This window comes from Gymnoscopelus microlampas (genome assembly GCF_963454915.1).
Source record: "Gymnoscopelus microlampas genome assembly, chromosome: 4".
Lineage (NCBI taxonomy): Eukaryota > Metazoa > Chordata > Actinopteri > Myctophiformes > Myctophidae > Gymnoscopelus > Gymnoscopelus microlampas.
In genome coordinates, this window is record NC_139941.1 from 53,944,847 (window position 1) to 53,967,923 (window position 23,077).

The 23,077-nt window shown below is 42.5% G+C and overlaps 2 protein-coding genes across 2 annotated transcripts; one reads left to right on the forward strand and one right to left on the reverse strand.

The window, feature by feature from the left end:
* Nucleotides 1-123: 123 nt before the first annotated feature.
* LOC311044200 (DNA polymerase delta subunit 2-like) lies at nucleotides 124-12,013 on the reverse strand. Its single transcript, XM_084055632.1, has 11 exons — nucleotides 11,902-12,013; nucleotides 10,520-10,759; nucleotides 9,487-9,608; nucleotides 8,533-8,656; nucleotides 8,296-8,410; nucleotides 7,205-7,403; nucleotides 5,546-5,626; nucleotides 5,167-5,324; nucleotides 2,608-2,735; nucleotides 1,558-1,659; nucleotides 124-892 (listed from the first exon to the last, which is right to left on the reverse strand). Exons 2-11 carry the CDS (start codon nucleotides 10,755-10,757, stop codon nucleotides 729-731), a joined length of 1,431 nt encoding a protein of 476 aa, XP_083911758.1. The 5' UTR covers nucleotides 10,758-10,759; nucleotides 11,902-12,013; the 3' UTR covers nucleotides 124-728.
* A 2,746-nt stretch (nucleotides 12,014-14,759) lies between these two features.
* nono (non-POU domain containing, octamer-binding) lies at nucleotides 14,760-22,332 on the forward strand. Its single transcript, XM_084054641.1, has 3 exons — nucleotides 14,760-15,100; nucleotides 17,142-17,845; nucleotides 20,916-22,332. The coding sequence occupies exons 1-3, from the start codon at nucleotides 14,956-14,958 to the stop codon at nucleotides 21,495-21,497; spliced, it is 1,431 nt and encodes a 476-aa protein (XP_083910767.1). The 5' UTR covers nucleotides 14,760-14,955; the 3' UTR covers nucleotides 21,498-22,332.
* The last annotated feature ends 745 nt before the right edge of the window (nucleotides 22,333-23,077 follow it).

Genomic DNA, 23,077 nt, shown 5'->3' on the forward strand with positions numbered 1-23,077 from the left:
CAATCACAAACACACAGAATTTATATTTACATATTTTATTATGACAACAAAGCCTTTGTACAGTATATAAACAAACACAACATGGTCTATAGAACATTGGTTCAAAGTTGAGGAGAGAATTCAGACAGATATCCTGTATAGCGTTTAGAGTCAGCAGTTGGATGTTGGAGATTGTTTCTTTGTTTTTTTTAATAAAAGGCTCATAAAACAAAACATGTCGTGTATTCATTGACAACGCTAGAAACGTTGATTGAAGTGGTAGTAAATGTGTAGATAATATCACTCCTGTAAACCTCTTCAAAACACCAGAATACAAACATAGATGTTTGGCATCCCTATATGGGGATGCCAAACATGTACATCTGCTATCTTTGGTGAAGAGATTCGGTGTAGACTGAAAAAACTAAAGAGCATACCAAGTACAGTTGCAAGTCGGGTCCATTTTGACTAAGAAGAGGGTTTAAGTGGTTCGAGACAAGTGGACGATGAACAGACTGGATGTGTTGGTTTTAAGAGCCGTTCTCACATAATATGGAACAATAAATGTCAGCATGTGTCGTTTACGATGATGATATTTAGGCCAACGATGTGATCAGCTGTGGTCCAGACGGCACTCAGGACTGTTGGCGTGTCGTTTACAACAGTAGTTCTCAGAGTGGGGGTCCTTGAGGGGGTTCCAGGGGTCCTTGAGGGGGTTCCAAGGAGTCCCCCCATTAGTAACCCCTTCATCAGTGGCTGACGTTCATCTCACTGTCCTCGTCGTCGTCATTGCCGGAGAAAGCGGAGAAGCTGATTGGCTGGCAGTCGAGCGTGCGCAGGTTGACCAGACAGGCGGTCTGAGTGCTGCAGAACTCTGGGACGGTCACCAGGAGAACCTCCTGTCCATCTGGACCTGAGAGGAGGAGCAGAGGAGGAGCAGAGGGACACAAAGACAATCACAAAGCCATCTCCTGGTTCATCACTGAGATTGTGCAGGTGTGTGATTCAGTGTGTGTGATTCAGTGTGTGTGATTCAGAGTGTGTGTGTATGTTGGGAGGGCAGCAGCAGGCTTGCCTCAGTTATAGTTGTCTAGCTTTTTCATTTCATGGTGAAAGTGACTGGAGTTAAATTAAACATTTCACAAAGCAGTGGATTCACAGACGGTGAACATTCCTCCTCCGTGCGTCTCGTCTGGGAACCCGGTGTGGCGTGTTGTTTGGAGACTTCACTTGTGGAACTGGTGGGAGTTTGTAATTTAGGATTTCTTTGGAGGACGCTGGTTAAGGTATCGCCTTAATCCACTGGTTCGTGAACTTTTGTGGATTTTACGCAAAAGGTGGGGTTCTGAGAGGCTTCCCATCGCAGAGAACAGTCATTGTTTCAACATCATAAAATGACCTTTGTTTCGGTGAGTAGCACACTTACATTCTTTATTTTTACTCAAGTGTAGCGATGGTGGTCATACCTGGTCATATGTCTATGGAAATACACTAAATACTTGGTGAGAGCTGTCAATGTGTGACACGGGGACACCAGGTAGAACCAACATGACAAACATGGAGGTCAACGTCACTGACCTTGGACGGTTCTGCTCTGAAGAGAAGGAGCGTTGCCGCTGAAGTACACATGAGGACACTCCTCCAGGATGAAAGGGTCTTTATTGTAGAACGGGTAACAACCTGACAGAATAAACACACACATGGTCAACACAGCCCCACAACCTGACAAATTGCGTTCTGAGCTTGTAGATCGGCTTCTTTCTGTTCTCTGCTTTTTTCTGTTCTGGCCCCACAGTGGTGGAATGAACTCCCCACTGATGTCAGGACAGCAGAGTCACTGATGTCAGGACAGCAGAGTCACTGCCCATCTTTCACCCCAGGCTGAAAACCCACCTCTTCAGGAAACACTACCCTTCCTCTTCGCCTTGCCTACTTGTTGCTAACTAGTTGTACAAGCTCTTGTTTTATTGTTTTATTGGATCTTGTTTATTCAATATACTTATTTGTTTTACAGTAGCTCTTGCTCATTTGATTTTCCTATTTTGTCTCATCTGTTTAAGACAGTAGGTAGCTGATATATTGCATTTTTACCTTGGTGCTAGGTATACTCTTAGTTGCTTGTTTTAGAAGAGAATGCACTTAAGACTTCTGGTGATTAGTATTTTCGTTCCCTACCTATGTTGAATGCACTTATTGTAAGCCGCTTTGGATAAAAGCGTCTGCTAAATGACTGTAATGTGATGTAATGTAATGTAATGTAATCAGCTACGTTCGAAAATGCACCCTACCTTAAAAAAATAAAGTCAAACGGCATCAAAAACACCAATATATGGATTGATTTAGATTTAAAATCTACCTCCCCTTGTGGTCTGCTGAACAAGCTACGGCGCGTTGTGAACTTGTAGATTGGCTATTTTTAAATAGACAAAGTTTAAATAGGGCTGAAGTGGTTAATGTACGTTTTGTAATAATAATTCAAATCTACAAAGTAACGCAAATAATTGTAGTGTAGTAAAAGTACAATATTTGTCTCTGAGATGTAGTGGAGTAGAAGTAAAAGTATTGGAAATTGGACATACACCACTGATCAGGGGTGTACCATAAGGTGTGCTACAGTACAATATTTACCCAGGGTATCGGGGGCGGTGGGGGCCAGGTGTCTCAGTCTCAGAGTGTTCTCCAGGATGTCCAGGTGGTCGTCCATGCTGCTGAACTTCTGGATGTCACTGATGTTCTGGCCTGATGTTCCCAAGAACCTGTAAACCACCACAAATACCCACAGACGTAAATGAGAGGGAACTGCAGGATGTGTGTGTGTGTGTGTGTGTGTGTTTGTATTACTACTAGAGGGTCGGGCCGCTTTGCGGGCCTTACATCTAGTAGCCTGGCCCTCACATCTAGCTATCAAGCTACAGTGATGTTGCTAGGTTTTCAATGCAATGGGTCCTGGGATGCAAGGGTGGTCTTTTAGATGGGTCCCAGGGACATTTTATGGGTCCCACAAAAATGCACAGCGTTTAACTCGTGTTTCATCTTATATGGTTATATTCATGTAGAACATGTATCTGAAAGAAAAGTACACAATTCCAAATCCGACAACTAGTACTTGTAGTACTTGTAGTACTTGATTTTTTTTTTTACATTAACCACTTGAATCCTAGTATCCCTTTTCTGAGGAGAACTTTAGCCAAAAATAGCAGATCTACAAGCTCACACTTGTGAGCTTGTAGATCGGCTATTTTTGGAGTTATAGGTGTGTAAAGGGAAAAAAGAGCAGCAAAAGTTTATCTGAAACACAATTTTATACAATATAGAGGGGGTCCCTGCTTCATCTCTCTCTCAACTAGGGGGTCCTTGGCCTGAAAACACTGAAGACCCCTGCTCTACAGGGAATTATTTGATATCTGGCAGCACGGAAAGACACAAGAATCACAGCTGCCATTAATGAGTGCTGTTCAGTGTTGATTGCCTAGTGGTCAAATTGGGGTCAACGAGCCATCGTTAACTTGCTTTGAAGTTGGGCTGTAAGTTGCGCAGCACTTTCACTCTCTCCCTCTAGCAGCAGCTCGCAATGCCCTGAGACAGAGAGAGAATACTTCTCCATACGGCGGTGTTTTACCGAGATTTTTCTTGTTTTCTGCACTATGCCTTGTAATCCGCGGACGGCTTTGAAATCCACGGATGGCCTTCAAATCCGCGGTAATTTCCGCTAAATTGCAGTGCGTCCCATGGACGCAACGAGGGTGCCGTGAATGCGTCCTTTTTCAATATGGTGCGTCAGAGACGCAGGACGCAGGCCTATGAGCATCTCTGAAGCTATATGTATACTATTATTACAATTATTGTGTGCATGCACATGGCTACATATTTAATGACAAACGCGATGCAACAACAGAGGACACACTTGCAGACTTTTAGTTATGTGTGGGCAAGACGTGTGTTCCTATGAGTGGATGTCTGCCTGGTGACAGTTACAACACACACACACACACACGGCAGCTTTGCACGTTGTGATTCACAGAGAGAAGTTGCGGACCCCAGCGACTGGTTCGCGGGGGACCCGCGACGCTGTGCTCCGTTGTGCTGCCCGGGGATGTGCGCTCTCTCCAAGGCTAGTCCCAGCTAAGCTACGTGTGCTAATAACAACAGTGTGTGTCTGCTGACTCTGCACGCACTCATGCGCTGTGCACGTTGGAGCGTTTCCGGTTAAAGATGTTGCGTAATGTTGTAGAAATGTTGCGCACTCATTCTAGTGCGTCGAATATGGGCCAAAAAGCGAATACAAATGTATGCTGAACAATTTAAAGTAGACTATGCAATGGCAAAGGCATGATAGTTTTTGGTGATTTTTTTGGGGGGAAATTGGACACGTGGTCTGGTAGAACGAAGCTCAACAAAGAATGTGCATAAACAGAAAGTGTCAAACCATTGTGAGAACCATTTTCCTGGTCGAGGAATGGTTGTTTTGAAAACATTTTTAGAGATACGTTTACATTACAAAAAGGTTCAGGTTGGGGTCGCAGCGAAACGCGCAACACAAAGCTTGTAGATCAGCCATTTTTCGGCTTTAGGTTATAGTTAAAAATTAAATGTAAAAAAAGAAAATATCATTCATAAAACTCCTGTCCTAAAATGTTGATGTCCTCACAAGTATAGTAATACAAACGTGTGTGTGTGTGTGTGTGTGTGTGTGTGTGTGTGTGCGCATGCGTACCTGCGTGTGCGTGTGGATTTTGACAGCAACTCTTGATTTAGTTTTAGTCATAGTCTTTTGAATAGAATTCCATTTAGCCATATTTTAGTCATCTGAAATGTTTTAGTCGACTAAATATCATCAGATTATAGTCGACTAAATCTACAGTTGATTTAGTCGACTAAAATGTATTGTGGTGGTGCCTTGATAGCGTTATAATGGCTGATTTTACACTTGGTTGCATGCTGAAAATAGCAGATCTACAAGCGTTGCAACGCCCGAGCACAACCAAACATAAAATTACTTTCTGAGTTCAGTGGATCTCTTCTCCACTAGATCCTTCACTAACATTTTAGTCTAATTTTTTATTTGTTGACGAAATTGTCAATATATTCAGTCTTAGTTTTAGTCATCATAGCTTAGTTTTTCAGTGAAAAAAGGCATTTTTGGTCATAGTTTTAGTCGACGAAATCCACACTGCGCGTGTGTCTCACCTCACTCCATCCACGGTGGCCTGGTAGGGGTTGGACACCAGCTGCAGGGTGGGGTAGACGGAGGACAGGGGGAACATGCAGCGGTGGAGGGGCTGCTGGGGGAGGGTGTAGTTGGTGGGATCATAATGTCCTGGCATCACATCCACTGGGACTGAGCTCTGAGGAGGAGGAACAACACACATGTTGGCTTAACCAATTAAAAGATGACGGAAAAAAAGGTTTGGGTTAAATAGTAAGTGAAAACTTAAACAACAGATAACTCACTAAATAATAACTCACAAAAAAAATTAACTCACTAAATAAAAAAATAGCTCACTAAATAAATTAATAAATAAATCACTCTCTAAACTAAATGAATGAATGAAAGAAGGGTCCTCACCACCAGCTGCAGCAGCATCTCATCCAGCAGACGCATGGCCTCCACACTGCCAGCCTGGATCTTCTTAGTCAGGTACTTGGGCTGAAGACAAACAAACGGTTACAGACCAGTGGTTCTCAAACTTTTTCCGTGTCAAGGACCCCCAAATTGACACTTATTAGCCCACGGACCCCCATTTAATGGCATTTATATCTCTGGCATTTATGAAATGGAAGATGCTTTTAAACTTGGATTCTATTGCTAGTTTGACCACAAATATGCTTTAACCTTAATATAACTAATGACCAAAAATAGCCTTGTGAGCTTGTAGATCTGCTATTTTCGGTGAGCGACAAGCTTTCATAGAAGACATGCTGTGGCTTTTATGGCATCCGAATGACTGAAGACAGACTGAGGACTTTAATAGATGTTCTCAGCCTTATTTCAGAGGACCGGTTTGTGTTCAATCACACAAATAAACCCTGTTATTACTGACCAGCTGGCCTTCCTCACCACAGCAGGTGTCTGCCGCTGTTAAATTACTTAAATTACTGACTCCAACGCTGCATGTCGGACGGATTAATGCCTTGGCTACTGTGTGTGTTTGTGTGTGTCGAGGACTCTTTGTGTGGTGCGTTGGGACTGTGGCATCCTCCTGAGCCTTGCTTTATGTGTCATCATTCCAAAATCAGAAGTTCCTTCTTCTTGACATGAAGTTGTCATGGAATAAATGTGATCGTCAACCCACAATGTGCTGCGAGTTTGTAGATTAGAAAAAAAAATCACAATTTTTCGTATGAGAAGTATATAGGGCTTGCGTGTTTAACATGGCTGTTAACCATTTTATTATATTAATAACAAATAAATATATAAATAAGTGTGTGTGTATGTGGGGGTCTTAGCTTTTGTCAGATGTAAGAAAAGGGGGCTTCAAGAAAAAAAAGTGAGAAACACTGCTCTAGACCATGAGATGATAGAGTGAGAGAGAGCCCAGATTGAAAGCTGACATCTAAGCAGTTCTCGTAAATGAACACTAGAGTGCACATGTGGACCATTTTCAGGTTTTGATAAGGCACATTTTTCATTTCTATTCAATTATTACAATTTTCTGCAGTCAGTTTGTTTATGTATGTAAAAACTTCCACACAAATGTCAATACTTGCATTTATTGCTGCCAAAAAAAAAGCTCTAAATTGAAATCAAACATTGTCTCAGTGGAAGTCAGAGATATCTAGTGACATCTCTCTTGGTTATTTGCATTATAAAATGAGAGTAAAGTTTAGACATTTATGCCAACGTTTGGACTCCTTATACCGTATATCCAGTGGTGTGTTCTAGGTTTTTTTTCGGAGGGATGCGATAATCATTCCCTGCACGACATGCGCGTGGTCCTGGAGATACGCTTGAGCACTTTCAATGGATGAAATGGTAAGTAGAGGGCTACTCTTGGCTACGAAACATTTCTGCAGGTCACACCACGTATAGAGCGTAACACGGTAGAACACACCACTGCGTATATCTTGAGGACTGAGCTGACGTCAGGACCCTAGAATGTGTTGTGGAGGTTAACTGTAGCTGTTACACCCTGGCAATATTGTTTAGTTTTTCTGTAATGTTTCTGTACTGTCCTGTATTGTCTGTTGTCTAGTCATTAAAAAAAAGAAGGAATACAACACTCACCTTAGTGGTGGCCTCCTTGTCCTGGGTGTCTCGACTCAGAAGGTTTCCGGCCAGCAGGACCCTGGAGATGTTTGCCGCTTCGCTCTGCTCGCCCTGCCCGCCCAGCTGACCCGTCACCATGTCCACCAGGAGCTGAAGACCCAGCATGCTGTCAGCGTGAGTACTGCCCAGACCCAGCCCTGAGGCCAGCACCACAAACCTACACACACACACACACACACACACACACACACACACACACACACACACACACACACACACTATGTCACTACTGAGTAGAGCCCTGCATAGGGAGCAGGATCCCACGGTACCCGCGGGTCCTAACCACTGAGTTTCTGAACACCTAGCAGAATATATGTGTGTCTGTGCTTGCATTACGATACTAGACATTTCTTTGTTACTTACTCTCATGTATTTGTTTCGTACAAACATTACATTACATTACAGTCATTTAGCAGACGCTTTTATCCAAAGCGACTTACAATAAGTGCATTCAACATAGGTAGGGAACAAAAACTACTAATCACCAGAAGTCTGAAGTGCATTTTCTGCAAAAACAAGCAACCAAGAGTATACCTAGCGCTAAGGTAAAAGTGCAATATATCAGCTACTGTACCTACTTTCTTAAACAGATGAGACAAAATAGCAAAATCTAATGAGCAAGAGCTAAAACAAATAAGTGTATCGACTAAACAAGATCCAATAAACAATACAACAATAAAACAAGCGTTTGTACAACTAGTTAACAACAAGTAGGCCAGGCAGAGAGGGCACCCATAAAACGGGTGCCCTAAAATGTTAATGTCCTCACCAGTATAGTAATACAAACATGCCTGTGTGTGTGTGTGTGTGTGTGTGTGTGTGTGTGTGTGTGTGTGTGTGTGTGTGTGTGTGTGTGTGTGTGTGTGTGTGTGTGTGTGTGTGTGTGTGTGTGTGTGTGTGTGTACCTGTGTGTGGGTGTGTGTGTGTGTGTGTGTGTGTGTGTGTGTGTGTGTGTGTGTGTGTGTGTGTGTGTGTGTGTGTGTGTGTGTGTGTGTGTGTGTGTGTGTGTGTGTGTGTGTGTGTGTGTGTGTGTGTGTGTGTGTGTGTACCTGTCAGCAGTGAGGACAGGTCTAGGTGTCTGCACAGGGAGATCAGCCGTACAGTAATCCTCTACTGTAAACTTCCCATCGTCCTTCTCTGCTCCATATATGGCAATCACACTACCTGAGAGAGAGAGAGAGAGAGAGAGAGAGAGAGAGAGAGAGTAATGATAAATAAGGCTTTGGTGCTGATCAAATGAAGCCCACAGAGGTACCATTGTGAGGGGATGTGAACAACAGACTGACCTGTGACACATTTATGTTTGTCTATCTTTCCCTCCAGCTTGATCCTCTGCAGCTCATCCTCCAGGATCAGCTCGTCTGTCTCACTGATGTACTTGGTGCGAGCGGGCTGAGGCAGGAGGTTGTGCTGGAAACAACATGACAGACACATTATATACATTATGTTATGTACTCAACCAGTGGTGTACATGCACTGTGCCCTTCTTTCTCTTTCTCTTCTGTTGTTTAACAGCTGATGGTGTGATGGTGTTTGGTGGGAGAGGGTGAGCAAGCTATTTGTGTATGAACGTATCTGTATACTTGTATTGTATGTATTTATGACTGTTGATCATGTTTTTATGGGACCCACTCGAAAATGTTATGCTGCAGGGGGGGTTATCCCTTCAATAACAAATCTGACAAATTATTACTTCATAATGTTGTCAAAGAAGGGCATTCGTTTACGGAAAAGAACAACAGCAATACAAAGTTGAACTACGGAGAGGTTTCTGTCCGAGAGCGAGGGTTGTGTGGATGGGTTTTGTAACGTTCTGCTAAACACTAAACTGTGCCCAGTGAGCATTTTTCGGGCTATTAGACGTCTAAAATACGTCTAAGGGCTAAAACGAGGTTATAATTGGTCTAACAGTGAAAGTTTTTTAGACGTCTAGGCTTAGCCTAGATGTTGATTAGCTGTTTTTTAAGCGTCTATTTATAGGCCGTCTATATTATAGCCGCTGAAATGACGTCTATAATATAGACGAGGTCTAATAGACAACTATGGCTCACTGGGTGAGTACTGGTGAGGAGACGAGGGGGAAGGAACAGCAACAGCTGTAAGGTGTTTCACAAACTACATAATCATGAAAAAAAAAAAAGGATTTGGGGTTATTTAGCGATTGATAGTTTTCCTCTCTCTAACTATAACGTCTCTGGACGTTATAGTTATAACTATATATTATATAGTTGACCTCTGACCTCCTCGCTGATCTCCTTCAGGATGGACGGCTGTAGCTCCATGTGCTTGAACAGAGTTCCCACAATGCAACACTGCTCCCCCTGCAGCAGGTCACACAGTTTCCTGATGCACACGTCCTCTCCTGCAACACACACACACACACACACACACACACACACACACACACACACACACACACACACACACACACACACACACACACACACACACACACACACACACACACACACACACACACACACACACAAAGACATTAAGCCATAAACTCTTTCACTGCCAAGGACGACTTTTACGACTTTTTGTGTTTTTTTCCACTAGATGGCGCTTTTCTCTAACACATGAGTGACCATTTCATCCCCAGATGCACACAGATCCAGGAGATCACGTGATCCCAAGATTAACTGCTCCATTGACTTCCTGTTTAACGTCTTTGGGAAATCGTCCGCATCTCGCCTCCTGTGTTTTACTATGTATTTTGGACGAGTCGTCCTATTTTCAACGGTCTATAACAAGCAAATTTAGTGAAATCTTAAAATGACACGGATGCGTTCCCGGTTATAATGGGTTAACCCAGGGGTCTTCAACAGGGGGTCCGGGACCCCTTGGGGGTCCTCAGAGCTATAGGGGGTCCGCCAAATCTTTGTGTGATATGATTTCGTTTTTTTTTACATTAACCACTTGAACCCTAGAATTCCTTTTCTGAGGGGAACATTAGCCGAAAATAGCAGATCTACAAGCTCTCAACGCCTCGCAGCGCGAGGCGTTGAGAGCTTGTAGATCGGCTATTTTTGGCAAAGAGGCTATAGGTGTAGAGGGAAAAAAGAGCAGACCAAGTAAATTTAAAAAAAGTTGAATTTGAAACACAATTTTATACAATAATAGAGTAGGGGGTCCCTGCTTCATCTCTCTCTCAACTAGGGGGTCCTTGGCCTGAAAACGTTGAAGACCCCTGGGTTAACCGTTGCACCCCCACCACCACAGATGTGAAGGATCTGTGGTTTAGCTACAGAACAGAACAGAACCAGAACCCACCCCATCTCTGCTGGGCCCTCTCCGTCAGCAGAGGCCTCATCTGCATGAGTCTGGTGGCGTAGATGTGAGCGTACTGCCGGTTGAAGTTCCTCTCCCCGAGGCGGTAGGCCTCCCAGCCGGGGCTGTAGGCCGGCAGCACCCTCTGGAACACCTCAGCACCCTGATGCTCCTCACCGCTGTCTGGACCACACAGCAGGGACGACACACCCTCCTTCTGGACGCTCAGGTCTGAGAACATGACTGTATGGACCAGTCAGGACCAGAGGAGAGAGAGGAGACAAGAGGAGGACCAGAGGAGAGAGGAGATGTATCAAAAGTAGCAGATTGAGCTTGTAGATCTGCTACTTTTCATACTTTTGAATTTGAATCCTGAAAAGTAACAGTTTCCATCCGACAGAGACGTCATGACATTTAGTTTACGGTTCATTCTCACAATTCTCAAAGTGGATGCTGTGACACCCTAGGGTGCTGCGCCGTGACACCCAGTCCAGGGGTGCCACGGAATACTTTGATAATATTTTTTTGAATTTAACAATCTCACTTATAAAATATCTTTTTATGACTTTTAAACATCAAGTACAAAGTTATGTTCAGTCAGTTCAAACTGTTCAACTGAAACAGATGATTCTCTCAAGAATCTTTAGCTATCCAGGATACAAAAAGACTGTGAATATTTAAGAAATTTAAATCACAAAATGACAGAGTGAACGTATGTGTTCAACTGTGTGCATTCATTTGAATGTTGTGGTCATCATCATCATCTTATAATAATAATAAATCGTATCATAATGATTATGATGAAAACTAAAATGTCAAAGTAGTACAATATGTGTCATAAATATAAGGTGCTAGTGTGAAGAGTAACAACGTAATTTAGGGGTGCTGTGGATGAAGAAATACATGCCCTGAACCCAGAGAGTTAGAAAAAAACTGATCTAGTCCAAAAAAAAAATATATATATATAATATATTTCCAGCTAGGGCTGCACAAGAACCTGAAGTATGTATTATTATTTCATATTTTTCTGGCCATAATAATAATAATAATAATAATAATAATAATAATAATGATGCAACATGTAAAAGGTTTGCATGTTCCAAACCTTTTACATGTTGCATCATTATTATCTAATAAACATGTCTATTATCTAAACATGTCTGCTGGCATGTTTTATCAGATACTGTGGTCAGTTTTGACAGCATGATGCTTCAGTCATCCCGTCGTACCACAGTGTCGCTCGCCGAAAACAGCAGATCTACAAGCTCACGTTTTTGGCTTTTCTTTCAACTGCTTGAAGGAGATCATTTTCATTTAAAACATGTGCACAATAAATAAATCCAGACTTTGTCATAGAAATAAACTCATGTTTAGACAAGTCTTACCTGCTTAGAATGAACGGACGGGATGATGTTATTATTATATAGTTATTAATGATGATCAGATTCCTCTGCAGAGCATCATCCATACAGCCACAGAATCTCCCGCGAAATACCCGCTACTGTGTCGCACAAATAAAAAGTCTGGTCGCGTTGAATACGACGTCACAAACTCACTGCAGGCCATTGGCTGTTGAACAGATATGTTATAACGTTGTTATCACAATGGGTGAGTATCTACTGCCACCAAGTGGCTGACAAAGGTTACAACATGTAAATCATATTAGCTCAGCCCCTGCATTTGAGCATCCTCCTCTAAAACTACCAGAAATACCACTTTATTACTTAAAACACTTCATTTGCAATTGCTGCTGTTACTAGGTCAACGACTCTGTCTTTTGTGGTGATTAGTGTCTGTGAGTGTGACCATGGAGGGATTATATTGATTGAATACTTTGTTAACAGTTTGCCAAAAAAAAAGTACTGAGGTACAGTTAGACAACAATGCTTAAAGGATAACACAAAAAGCCCTGAGGGCTTTTTTCCATTGTGGTCCTGACTTGTGTATGTAATTCATCAAGACATATAAAGACATACAATACTATAGCCTACAAGAAATCATCAATACTAGGAGCAGTATTACTGTATATTTACAGAAAAACAGTGGGGGGTCATTTCCTTTGGAAAGCTAGAAGATTTGTCTAGATCCAGTTGTAACAGGTGCACTTATGGTTTTGAAAGAGGAGGGAGTCACACCTTTTGATGGCTGGTGGGACATTCCACATTTTGCTGGCATAATTATAGTAGTATGAATTCATCCCCATGTGGATCTCCCTCTGATGTTGTGTCTGTGGACGTTTAGTATCTTGAAAACCAGGCCCATATAGACTGAGCTAATGGAGCCAGAGCTCCCAGGGGCCCCTGAATACCAGGGACCTTTGGGCAGCCTTGGGGCCACAAGGCTCTAAATGTACTAAAATGTATATATTGGTTAACACTCACATATGTAGGTCCAGAATCAGCTTTACTGTCACATCACAGGTTTACAGGTGTAAAAAAAAAAGTGGGTCCCTCAGCCTGTACAGTACAAAACCCCTCCTATGGCTGTGACGGGGCCCTTGCCACTCCTATAGGGGCCCCTGGCCTTCCTATAGGGGCCCTTTTAGACCCTTTTGTCAATCCTGTAAACAGGTCTCGACAGCAGTGGTTCTCAAACTTTTCCGTGTCAAGGACCCCCAAATTGTGTATTTGGCCGCAGACCCCCATCTGAAAAGGTTTTGTGCCAGGGACCCCCCAGAAGAGAAAAAACTTTTTAAAAAAAATCTAAATAAAAATCTAGTTTTCAAAACATTTCAAAAATAGCAGATGTAGCCTACAATGACCCCTTGTCCCGAGGGCGGACCCCTGAGAGTGAGAACCACTGCTCTACAGGGTGCTTTCTTGACCCACAAATGTCTTACAATCCAAATGCAGTGTTTGTGAGCCCAGCCACCTGAATGCTCATTCTGGGTACTAGCATGGGAGGGCCCTCAAAGATAATTGGCCCTCAGGGGCCGGATCAATGACCATCTGGCAGCACAGGCAAGACAGCTGCAGTCACACAAGCTTACTCTGTGTAGTGCTCCTTTACCTCAACACAAATATATAGCAATGATACGTCTTCTTTTATTTACCTTGAACCAATTAACAAAGGTTGCAATCATAAAAAGATAGTGTGTATTTATAATAATAATAATAATAATGATAATAATAATAATACATCCAATTTATAAAGCGCTTTTCTTGGTACTCAGAGTCACTTTACAACAAAACAACAAATAAAAGAAACAACTTTATTAAGAGAGAACTAGTTAAAAGGCAGAAAAAACTAAGCAAAGAAAGAAACATTAAACTGAAAGGCAGCTCTCAGCTCTCATTCGAGGTCACATACTCGCTGTAGACAAAACATTCAATTCCCTTCATTCGTCAAATTATTGAAAGCTACATTTCATATAGGCCTACATAAATCCACATTGATCCATTATAAGCCTTTATTTATAATCTTTCAAGATTATGAATGAAGTGTCAATTTAAGCACTTTTAATACCTTTTTAATACCTCAAAATGACTGCATCAAAAGTAATCAACAAACTATACTTTAAAAACTGGTCAAATGAATTGTCAAATAATGTAAGAAAGGGGCAAACATTTTGAAAACAGCAGATCTACAAGCTCACAGCGTTGTGAGCTTGTAGATCGTCTATTTTCACAATATAGTGGAACTGAAAATGTAATGCCTTAACTCCTGCAATTCAAAAAGTGCTTGTCAGGATGGGGGGTCCCCCAGTTCAAATAGATTATTTGGGGGGGTCCCCCAGTTCAAATATGATTATATTGGGGGGTCCACAGTTAAAATATGATTATTTTGGGGGGGTCCCCAGTTCAAATATGATTATTTGGGGGGGAACCCAGCTCAAATATGATTATTTTGGGGGGTCACGGCCTGAAAAGAACCACAGTTCTACTGCATGATTACTACTCTCCTGCTCCACGCCCTCCGGTCCACTAGGCGCCTCTCCGCTTCTTTTCAAACCTCCAAAAGCAGCGTAGACAACACGCCCCCAGAACCCCGCAGAGAATAGTTGAAGCCTCAAAAGCCTGGTGGCTAAACCCGGTATTGCAAGAATGTGAGCATTTGGGACATACTGCGCGTGCGTCAACTGTCTAAAAACGCTAGTGCGTTTGCTCCATTGGCTCCGACGTTGGAGCCAATCCAGGAAGTAGGGGTGCTTTTGCGCTCGTGAGCGACTTTCATTGAAACGCATAGGTGGGGGCCGGGGCGGTCCGTTCTCTAAATATATTACTACTCTATGCTCTTGCTCTGCACGAGCGGCGGCCGCCATTTTCATCTCTTTGTGTTTTATAACAGTTGTGCAGAGACTCCCGTCTCTGTCTCTAGTTTATCTATTTATCTACAGGCAACACCGCTTTGTGCTTTAAGAGAAAACACACGTTTGCGAAGAAAAAAGACTATAAAGAGAAAGAGAAAGAAAAGAATCTTCCAGAAGCAGCATTAACATTATGCATGGAACCCGAGGCCCGCAGCAGAACCACGGCCCGCCGCAGAGAGGCCCGCCGCCCAGAGGGCCTCAAGGCCCGGCCGCCGAGGACAAGAACCCCGGGGGAGGAATGAACGCCAACGGCCAGCATCCAGCAGAACATGCCGGTGAGTCTTTAAGCTAAAAAATAACCATTTAAAATACACTAAAATATCCCTGTTTTCACCCACAGTTAAATGAATGAACACGTCTTTGTTTTGAACGCTTCCATTGATAGAGGGTTATTGTTCTGTGCTGATGCTAAATGCTGCTAAATGCTAACATAACATAGCTGTCCCTCCAGCCTCATGAAAACACCATTATGTAATGAAACATGTATAAATAAACTGCTCTAAAGTATTGAAAATAAGTGATGCTCTATGTTGTTGTGACCCAGAGCTGGAGGTTCTGTTACTAAGAGGCCATTTTAGATGTTTTTGAACTCTGACTTCAGCATCCCTGGTGGGGCTTTTTGTAGCCCCCCCTACGGCATTGGTTCTCAAAGTGGGGTCCGGGGACCCCCAGGGGTACATCTAATCTAATCATGTCAAACTGGGGGTCCTTGAAATTATTATTTTTACGACTAGAGCTGTAAAAAAATTCTCTTATGGGGTCCCTGGCGTATTTTTTTAAATGGGGGTCCGCAAGCTAATAAGTATCAATTTAGGGGTCCTTGACATGAAAAAGTTTTAGAACCACTGCCCTACGGGATCCCGAATACATTTTGTTTTTGTATTTGTGAATACCGCCTTCTCAAATACTATTCACTGGGTTCCGAAAGGGGCAAGGCTGTTTGAAAATATGATCATCGTAGCTGAACAGAACCTTAAACTATGAGCATAACCAGAGCATATGAACATAACCATAAACTAAGAGCATAACCATAAACTATGAACATAACCATAAACCAGAATGATCATCCCAGGTTTTCACCACAAATGAAAATATCAGTTTTGAGTGCTTTATACAGTTCATTATTGTGTTCTGTTGAATGGTGCAGTCACTAGGTGATTGAAAAAGCACAGGAAAGTACAGTTCAATACAAGGTCTGCTAAGAGGATTTTAAACCCAAGAAAGCCCATGGCTTGTTTCCATTGGGGTCCTTTGTAGTTTGTACTCAATTCATCGAAGCATTTAATGACAGACAAATATACACCATTATGCAGAGACTATGAGCATGAACATAAACTTGAACGATCACCCTAGGTTCTCACCACTAATGAAACTATTTGTTTTGAGTGCAGTTCATTGTGTTGTGTTGAATGGTGCAGTCACTAGGTGTGCTAAAGAAATTGTGATAATTGTGTGAAAATGAGGTCAAAGAAATTGTCAAAAGTAGCGAAAATAGCAGATCTACAAGTGCACAATGCAGATATACAAATCTAATGGCAGATGAATGATTACTTGGCTTACATTTACAGATGGTACACATCTACAATCACAGATGTATCTATACAAACAAAGGTACAGATCCACAATCACAATTAGCAGATCTGTAATCTACAAGCCCACAACAGGCTGCTGCATGTGTTGTGGGTTGTAATCGGCTATTTTTGAAATGGGGTTTAAGTGATTTAAGGGGTCCCGGTTTTTGGTTTCTTAAAAATGTGGTCACCATAGATGAACATAAACTATGAACATAACCAAACTAAACTATGAGCTTAACCAAAAACTTTGAGCATAACCAGAAACTATGAGCATAACCATAAACTGAGCATAATCATAAACTGTGAACAGAACCAGAAACTATGAGCATAACCAGAGAGCAGGACCCATGCTCAGGTGCCTGGCACACATCTGTGCCTGGCACACACCTGTGACTGGCACACATCTGTGACTGGCACACACCTATGACTGGCACACACTTGGCAGCACATGAAGCTCAAAACAAGAGTGAATGCCAACAAAACAATATTGTAGGAGTTATTGTCCAAATAAATAGTGGCGCTACCCACACATTTTGCTGTGTTCATTCCACGAATGCCCGATCCTTACAAGCTGTACCTCGTTAAAATGAACACCATACCAATATGGCATTACTAAAGGGGAGAAATAATGGACCGAAGTTAACTTTCTAAACTGTTTTGTGGGCAGTTTATGATCATAACCAGAGACTATGATCACAACCAGAAACCATGAGCATAATCATAAACTATGGCCACACCGCAGGTGACCAGAAAGAAGACAAGGCCTTGACCCTGGACCTGCAGAGCTTCCGGAGGCCGGGGGAGAAGCTGTACACCCAGCGCAGCAGACTGTTCGTGGGGAACCTGCCGGCGGGGACCAGCGAGGACGACGTCGAGAAGCTGTTCTCCAAGTACGGCAAGCCCTCGGAGATCTTCATCAACAAGGACCGCGGCTTTGGCTTCATCCGCCTGGAGACGCGCATCCTGGCCGAGATCGCCCGCGCCGAGCTGGACGACACGCCGTTCCGCGGTCGACAGGTCCGCGTGCGCTTCGCCACGCACGGCGCCGCGCTGGCCGTCAAGAACCTGCCCGAGTTCGTGTCCAACGAGCTGCTGGAGGAGGCGTTCGGCGGCTTCGGGCAGATCGAGCGGGCCATCGTGGTGGTGGACGACCGGGGCCGCCCCACGGGCAAGGGCATCGTGGAGTTCACGTCCAAGCCGGCCGCCCGCAAGGCTCTGGATAAGTGCGCCGACGGCGCCTTCCTGCTCACGGCCTTCCCCAGGCCCATCACCGTGGAGCCCATGGAGCAGCTGGACGACGAGGAGGGCCTGGCCGAGAAGACGGTCAACAAGAACCAGCAGTACCACAAGGAGAGGGAGCAGCCGCCCCGCTTCGCCCAGCCCGGCTCGTTCGAGTTCGAGTACGCCATGCGGTGGAAGGCCCTGATGGAGATGGAGAAGCAGCAGGTATTTAGACCAGTGATTCTTTCAACCTTTTTAATTTGAAGGACCCTCAGTTTGGACCCCCATATCTCATAACCCGGAGTGTAAAATGGAACCAAATCGACCTTCCGGGTGCATTTGGTTCCATTTGGGGAGTTTTGTCTTTATTTCGCACAACACGAGATGTCTGTGGAATTTAAAGTAAGTCATATTGTATAGCTATTGAGAAATGTGGCATACATATTGAGGTATGTCCATATCAGCCCCAGAATTTGCAAGTAAAGCAAAAATAAAACATGTTAGAATGAACGGTAATTCAAATTTTACCTATCACAATTTACATTTCGGGCAAGTGGGTATGACCTTTGGGCAAGTAGAACATGCATGACCTGTACTTGCCAGACGGGCAAGTGCCTCCTAGACCTTAGTGTCAACCCCTGTATATTTATATATAATAATGTTATTATTATATTACAGTATGAGATGGTGGACAGGAACATGAAGGAGGCTTATGTAGTATATTTATATATAATAATGTTATTATTATATTACAGTATGAGATGGTGGACAGGAACATGAAGGAGGCTTATGTAGTATATCTATATAGAGTACTGAAGTCCTGACGTCACTCGTTCATCCCCTGGGTTGCGGAAGTAATTTCTCTATGGAGAATAACTTAGGGTCATCTTAGAATCGTCTCATAAGCATTGTGGTCCAAAAATAAACAAACTGTCCCGGCGATATTGTCAGGGAGGTGTCGCTGTATCGTTTATGATAGTCAGTCACTCATATTTGATATAAAGTCTATTTCTGGCGAAAATGTAACTAATTTGGCCGCAGTAACATTATCGTTTTCTCACCGTCAGTTGATGCTTCGTATCCATAAGAGTCAAACCGCCGGGGTCATTTGTTTATTTTTGGAACACAGTTCTTATTTGACGCGATATTAAATGCGTCTATGGGACTTATATATATATATATAATGTTATATATAATGTTATTATTACAGTATGAGATGGTGGACAGGAACATGAAGGAGGTTTATATATATATAATAATGTTATTATTATTATTATATTACAGTATGAGATGGTGGACAGGAACATGAAGGAGGTTTATATATATATATATAATGTTATATATAATGTTATTATTACAGTATGAGATGGTGGACAGGAACATGAAGGAGGTTTATATATATAATAATGTTATTATTATTATTATATTACAGTATGAGATGGTGGACAGGAACATGAAGGAGGTTTATATATATATTACTAGACCATACCCGGTGAAGGGCGCAGACGAAAGTCGTTGCAAACGTGGGGTTAATGCACGTCCTGTCGCGCGGTTTCTCCCCCGCGCGCGTCCCGTCGTGGCAAACATAGAACAGTATATAAGTACATTAAATAGCACCAATATAGGCTTGCTATTTTAATATAGCTAAATATAAAAACGGACATATAAATACTATGTTGTTATAGTTCTATATATATATATATATATATATATATATATATATATATTAAAAAAGTTGCTATATAAAATAGCAAAATAGGCCTGCTATTTTCTGTTGCCCTGCAGCAGGCTTGAGTATATTTTTTGATGGCATTTTACACCACTAACAACATTAATCAGAGTTTATTTTTAATTCACGTGTGTTAAATGTGTTACCCATACAATCAGGTCTGCTCACGTCACGTTTCAACTGCGCGGACGCTAATGGCCCTTGTTGTGTTATACGCAAAAATGTTCCCAAAATAATTCGGTAGGCTTGCTATTTTCTGTTGCCCTGCAGCAGGCTTGAGTATATTTTTTTATGGCATTTTACACCACTAACAACATTAATCAGAGTTTATTTTTAATTCACGTGTGTTAAATGTGTTACCCATACAATCAGGTCTGCTCACGTCACGTTTCAACTGCGCGGACGCTAATGGCCCTTGTTGTGTTATACGCAAAAATGTTCCCAAAATAATTTGGTCTGAGCATGCGAAAAATGGCGTCGCCCATGTATTATTATTTCTATCGTCTTTGTAAGACTATTTCTACGTGTTTTTTACTGTCTATAAAGTATGTGACCATGCAAAATGGTGGTGGCCCGTGGATTTGTAAAAATTCGCGATAAAAAATAATATTTTACCGCGAATATTTTTTATTTTCCAAATTCTGCATTAGTCCGTGTTTTATTCCAATTCCATTTTTATTGGTCATTTCCGCGATTCCGACCGCGATTCCGTTAACACGGATTTCATATGGCTCTCCCCCCGGCCCGCGGTCACCCCTCCCCACGGGCATGTTACTCGGCCGCCTCGGGTCCGTCTGGTGTGTTTACTTTCCACAGGAAGAGTTGTACTGAGAGAGTGGGCGGGGTCGAGGTGTTGCCATGTCGGCCGACTGTAAGCGCTGTAAGGCCAATGTTGGTGGTATAGGGTTCGTTTGGTTTGGCCTCGTTTTCATAGACCTCGTTGCTTGTTTCTCTCGCGAAACCTGGCAACACATGCGCAGTTTGATCGGAGACCCAGGACTCCATCCACCCACCCACCGTCAGGTTACTAGAATTATAGTAGGATAATGTTATATATAATGTTATTACAGTATGAGATGGTGGACAGGAACATGAAGGAGGTTTATATATATATTATAATGTTATATATAATGTTATTACAGTATGAGATGGTGGACAGGAACATGAAGGAGGTTTATATATATATATATTATAATGTTATATATAATGTTATATTACAGTATGAGATGGTGGACAGGAACATGAAGGAGGTTTATATATATATATATAATGTTATATATAATGTATATATATATTAATGTGTATATTTATTATTACAGTATGAGATGGTGGACAGGAACATGAAGGAGGTTTATATATATATATATTATAATGTTATATATAATGTTATATTACAGTATGAGATGGTGGACAGGAACATGAAGGAGGTTTATATATATAATAATGTTATTATTATTATATTACAGTATGAGATGGTGGACAGGAACATGAAGGAGGTTTATATATATTATAATGTTATATATAATGTATATATATATATATTAATGTGTATATTTATTCATACAGTATGAGATGGTGGACAGGAACATGAAGGAAGCAGCAGAGAAGCTGGAGCAGGAGATGGAGGCGGGCCGACACGAGCACCAGGTGATGCTGATGAGGCAGGACCTCCTCCGCCGGCAGGAGGAGCTGCAGCGCATGGAGGAGCTCCACAGCCAGGAGGTGCAGAAGAGGAAGCAGGCGGAGCTCCGGCAGGAGGAGGAGCGGCGCCGCCGCGAGGAGGAGATGAGGATGAGGAACGAGGAGATGATGAAGAGGCAGCAGGAGCAAGGAGGCTTCCGGGGGAACTTCCAGGAGAACCGGGGGGATCCGGGCATGAGGATGCACATGGGGGGCATGGGTGGGGGGCCGCCCATGAACAGGAACTCTCTGGGTGGTGGTGGGGGCGGCGGCGGCGGCGGTGGTGGGGGCGGCGGTAACCCCGGCAACACTGGCAACCCCGCCATCGCTGCTGAGAACGCCCCTCTGATGCCCGGGGGGCCCGGGAACAACAACATGCCCGCCGGTGGTGGTGGGGGGGGCCAGGGGGGCTTCAACAGAGGCCTACCCGGCCAAGGCGATTATCCCAATAAGCAACGTAGATTTTAAAAAGGGCCCCCAGCCCACCCCATTCGGGTGCTGTCAATGCATTGAACGGGACATTATCATGATCTATCAGACCATTCATTTGGTGTAATCAGGACATACTGACCTACCGACGGAGATGACTTATTTAACCCATTAAGGCTTGAGTCCGATTCTTAAAATGTTTTCTAAATCCTAACAGATTTTTGAACGAAGAAATCTAAAGTGACAAAGATGCGTTCCAGATCTCAATGGGATAAAGTTACGTTTGGGTTTCGGACCATGGACGGAGGCGTGCGGTCTCAAGCGAACTGGAGCCACGTGAAGCGCCACAGAGCGAGCTAAAGCGAGTGAGTTGCCGTGCTGAACGCAGCGCCGTCCGAGTTCTAATATCGTGGGTAGGTCAGAATCTTGCCTACTTCGCCCATTCAATGGTCTGATAAAACGTGATAATGTCCCATTCAATGCATTGATATCATCCGAAGCCGGTGCCCCAGCTAGGTTTTTGTTTTGTTCTCTCCCCCCACCCCCCCTATTTCTGTTCATACTTCTTACTTTTTAAAGTCCAAATGTTGAGCGTTACTTTTTGAACTTGGATAAATGATGCATGAGAGGGTTATTTTTTTTTTGTTACTTTTATTTTTTACTTAAGTTGGTTCGTTTTGTACTTTTTTTGGAAGAGACTTAAGTAGCATAACTACATGTCAGATTTATTTGACAATAGCGGTGATTAATTTCTCCACATTGATGTCCTTTTTTCATTGAGATGTTTTTAGTATAGCAAATGTTTTTTTTTCTCTTCTGTCATAAATTACATTATACTGTCACTTGTTCTTCAATAAATTCCTGATTCCCCAAGGAGATTTTTTAAAATATATTTTATTTGTTATCGATGATGATGGTGTTCTTGATTAAAAAAATAAAAGGAATAAGGAAAGGAAATCACGCTCTCCATGAGTTGAGTGGGTTGAATTTACTTATAATTAAGAATATATATAAATAATAATGGGTACATAAAATGTTTCTATCCATAATTTAATTCAAAAAGTGAAACCATATTCTAGATTCATTACACAAAGTGAAATATTTAAAAGGTTTTAATCTAGATGATTACTTGTATAGCTCAGCTCATGATGAAAAAAACATTCTTCCTTTTTTTTCATCATGAGCTATACAAGTAATCATCTTTCTTTCAGAATATTAGAATATCAGGGAAGACTAATCAAAAAAATGATTTAAAATTTAGAAATGCAGACTTCCTGAAAAATACCCCCAAAAAGTCTAGTGTGAAGTTTCCATGGTCAGTGATGTATTGGGTGCCATGTTGTCATCTGCTGCTGTTGGTCCGTCCGTCCACTGTGTTGTATCAAGTCCAGCGACAATGCAACCGTTCACCAGAGGATTTTAGAGCAGTGGTTCTCAAACTTTTTCATGTCAAGGAACCCTAAATTGACACTTATAAGCCCGCGGACCCCCATTTGAAAAGTTATGCCAAGGACCCCGATAAGAGAAGATTTTTTTTACGGCTCTAGCAGTGATTCTCAACCATTTAAATTTCAAGGACCCCCAGTTTGACATGCGTTAGGCTACGGACCCCCATTTAA

What these genes read in the sequence shown, in the direction of transcription:
- LOC311044200 (XM_084055632.1), bottom strand. Translation starts at nt 10,757, where the DNA reads ATGTTCTCAGACCTGAGCGTCCAGAAGGAGGGTGTGTCGTCCCTGCTG. An exon ending in ACAAGGAGGCCACCACTAAG is followed by an intron (nt 5,627 to 7,204) that starts GTGAGTGTTGTA and finishes GTTTGTCTTCAG; the next exon opens with CCCAAGTACCTGACTAAGAA. An exon ending in AGATGCTGCTGCAGCTGGTG is followed by an intron (nt 5,325 to 5,545) that starts GTGAGGACCCTT and finishes CCTCCTCCTCAG; the next exon opens with AGCTCAGTCCCAGTGGATGT.
- nono (XM_084054641.1), top strand. Translation starts at nt 14,956, where the DNA reads ATGCATGGAACCCGAGGCCCGCAGCAGAACCACGGCCCGCCGCAGAGA. An exon ending in GCATCCAGCAGAACATGCCG is followed by an intron (nt 15,101 to 17,141) that starts GTGAGTCTTTAA and finishes GCCACACCGCAG; the next exon opens with GTGACCAGAAAGAAGACAAG. An exon ending in TGGAGATGGAGAAGCAGCAG is followed by an intron (nt 17,846 to 20,915) that starts GTATTTAGACCA and finishes TTATTCATACAG; the next exon opens with TATGAGATGGTGGACAGGAA.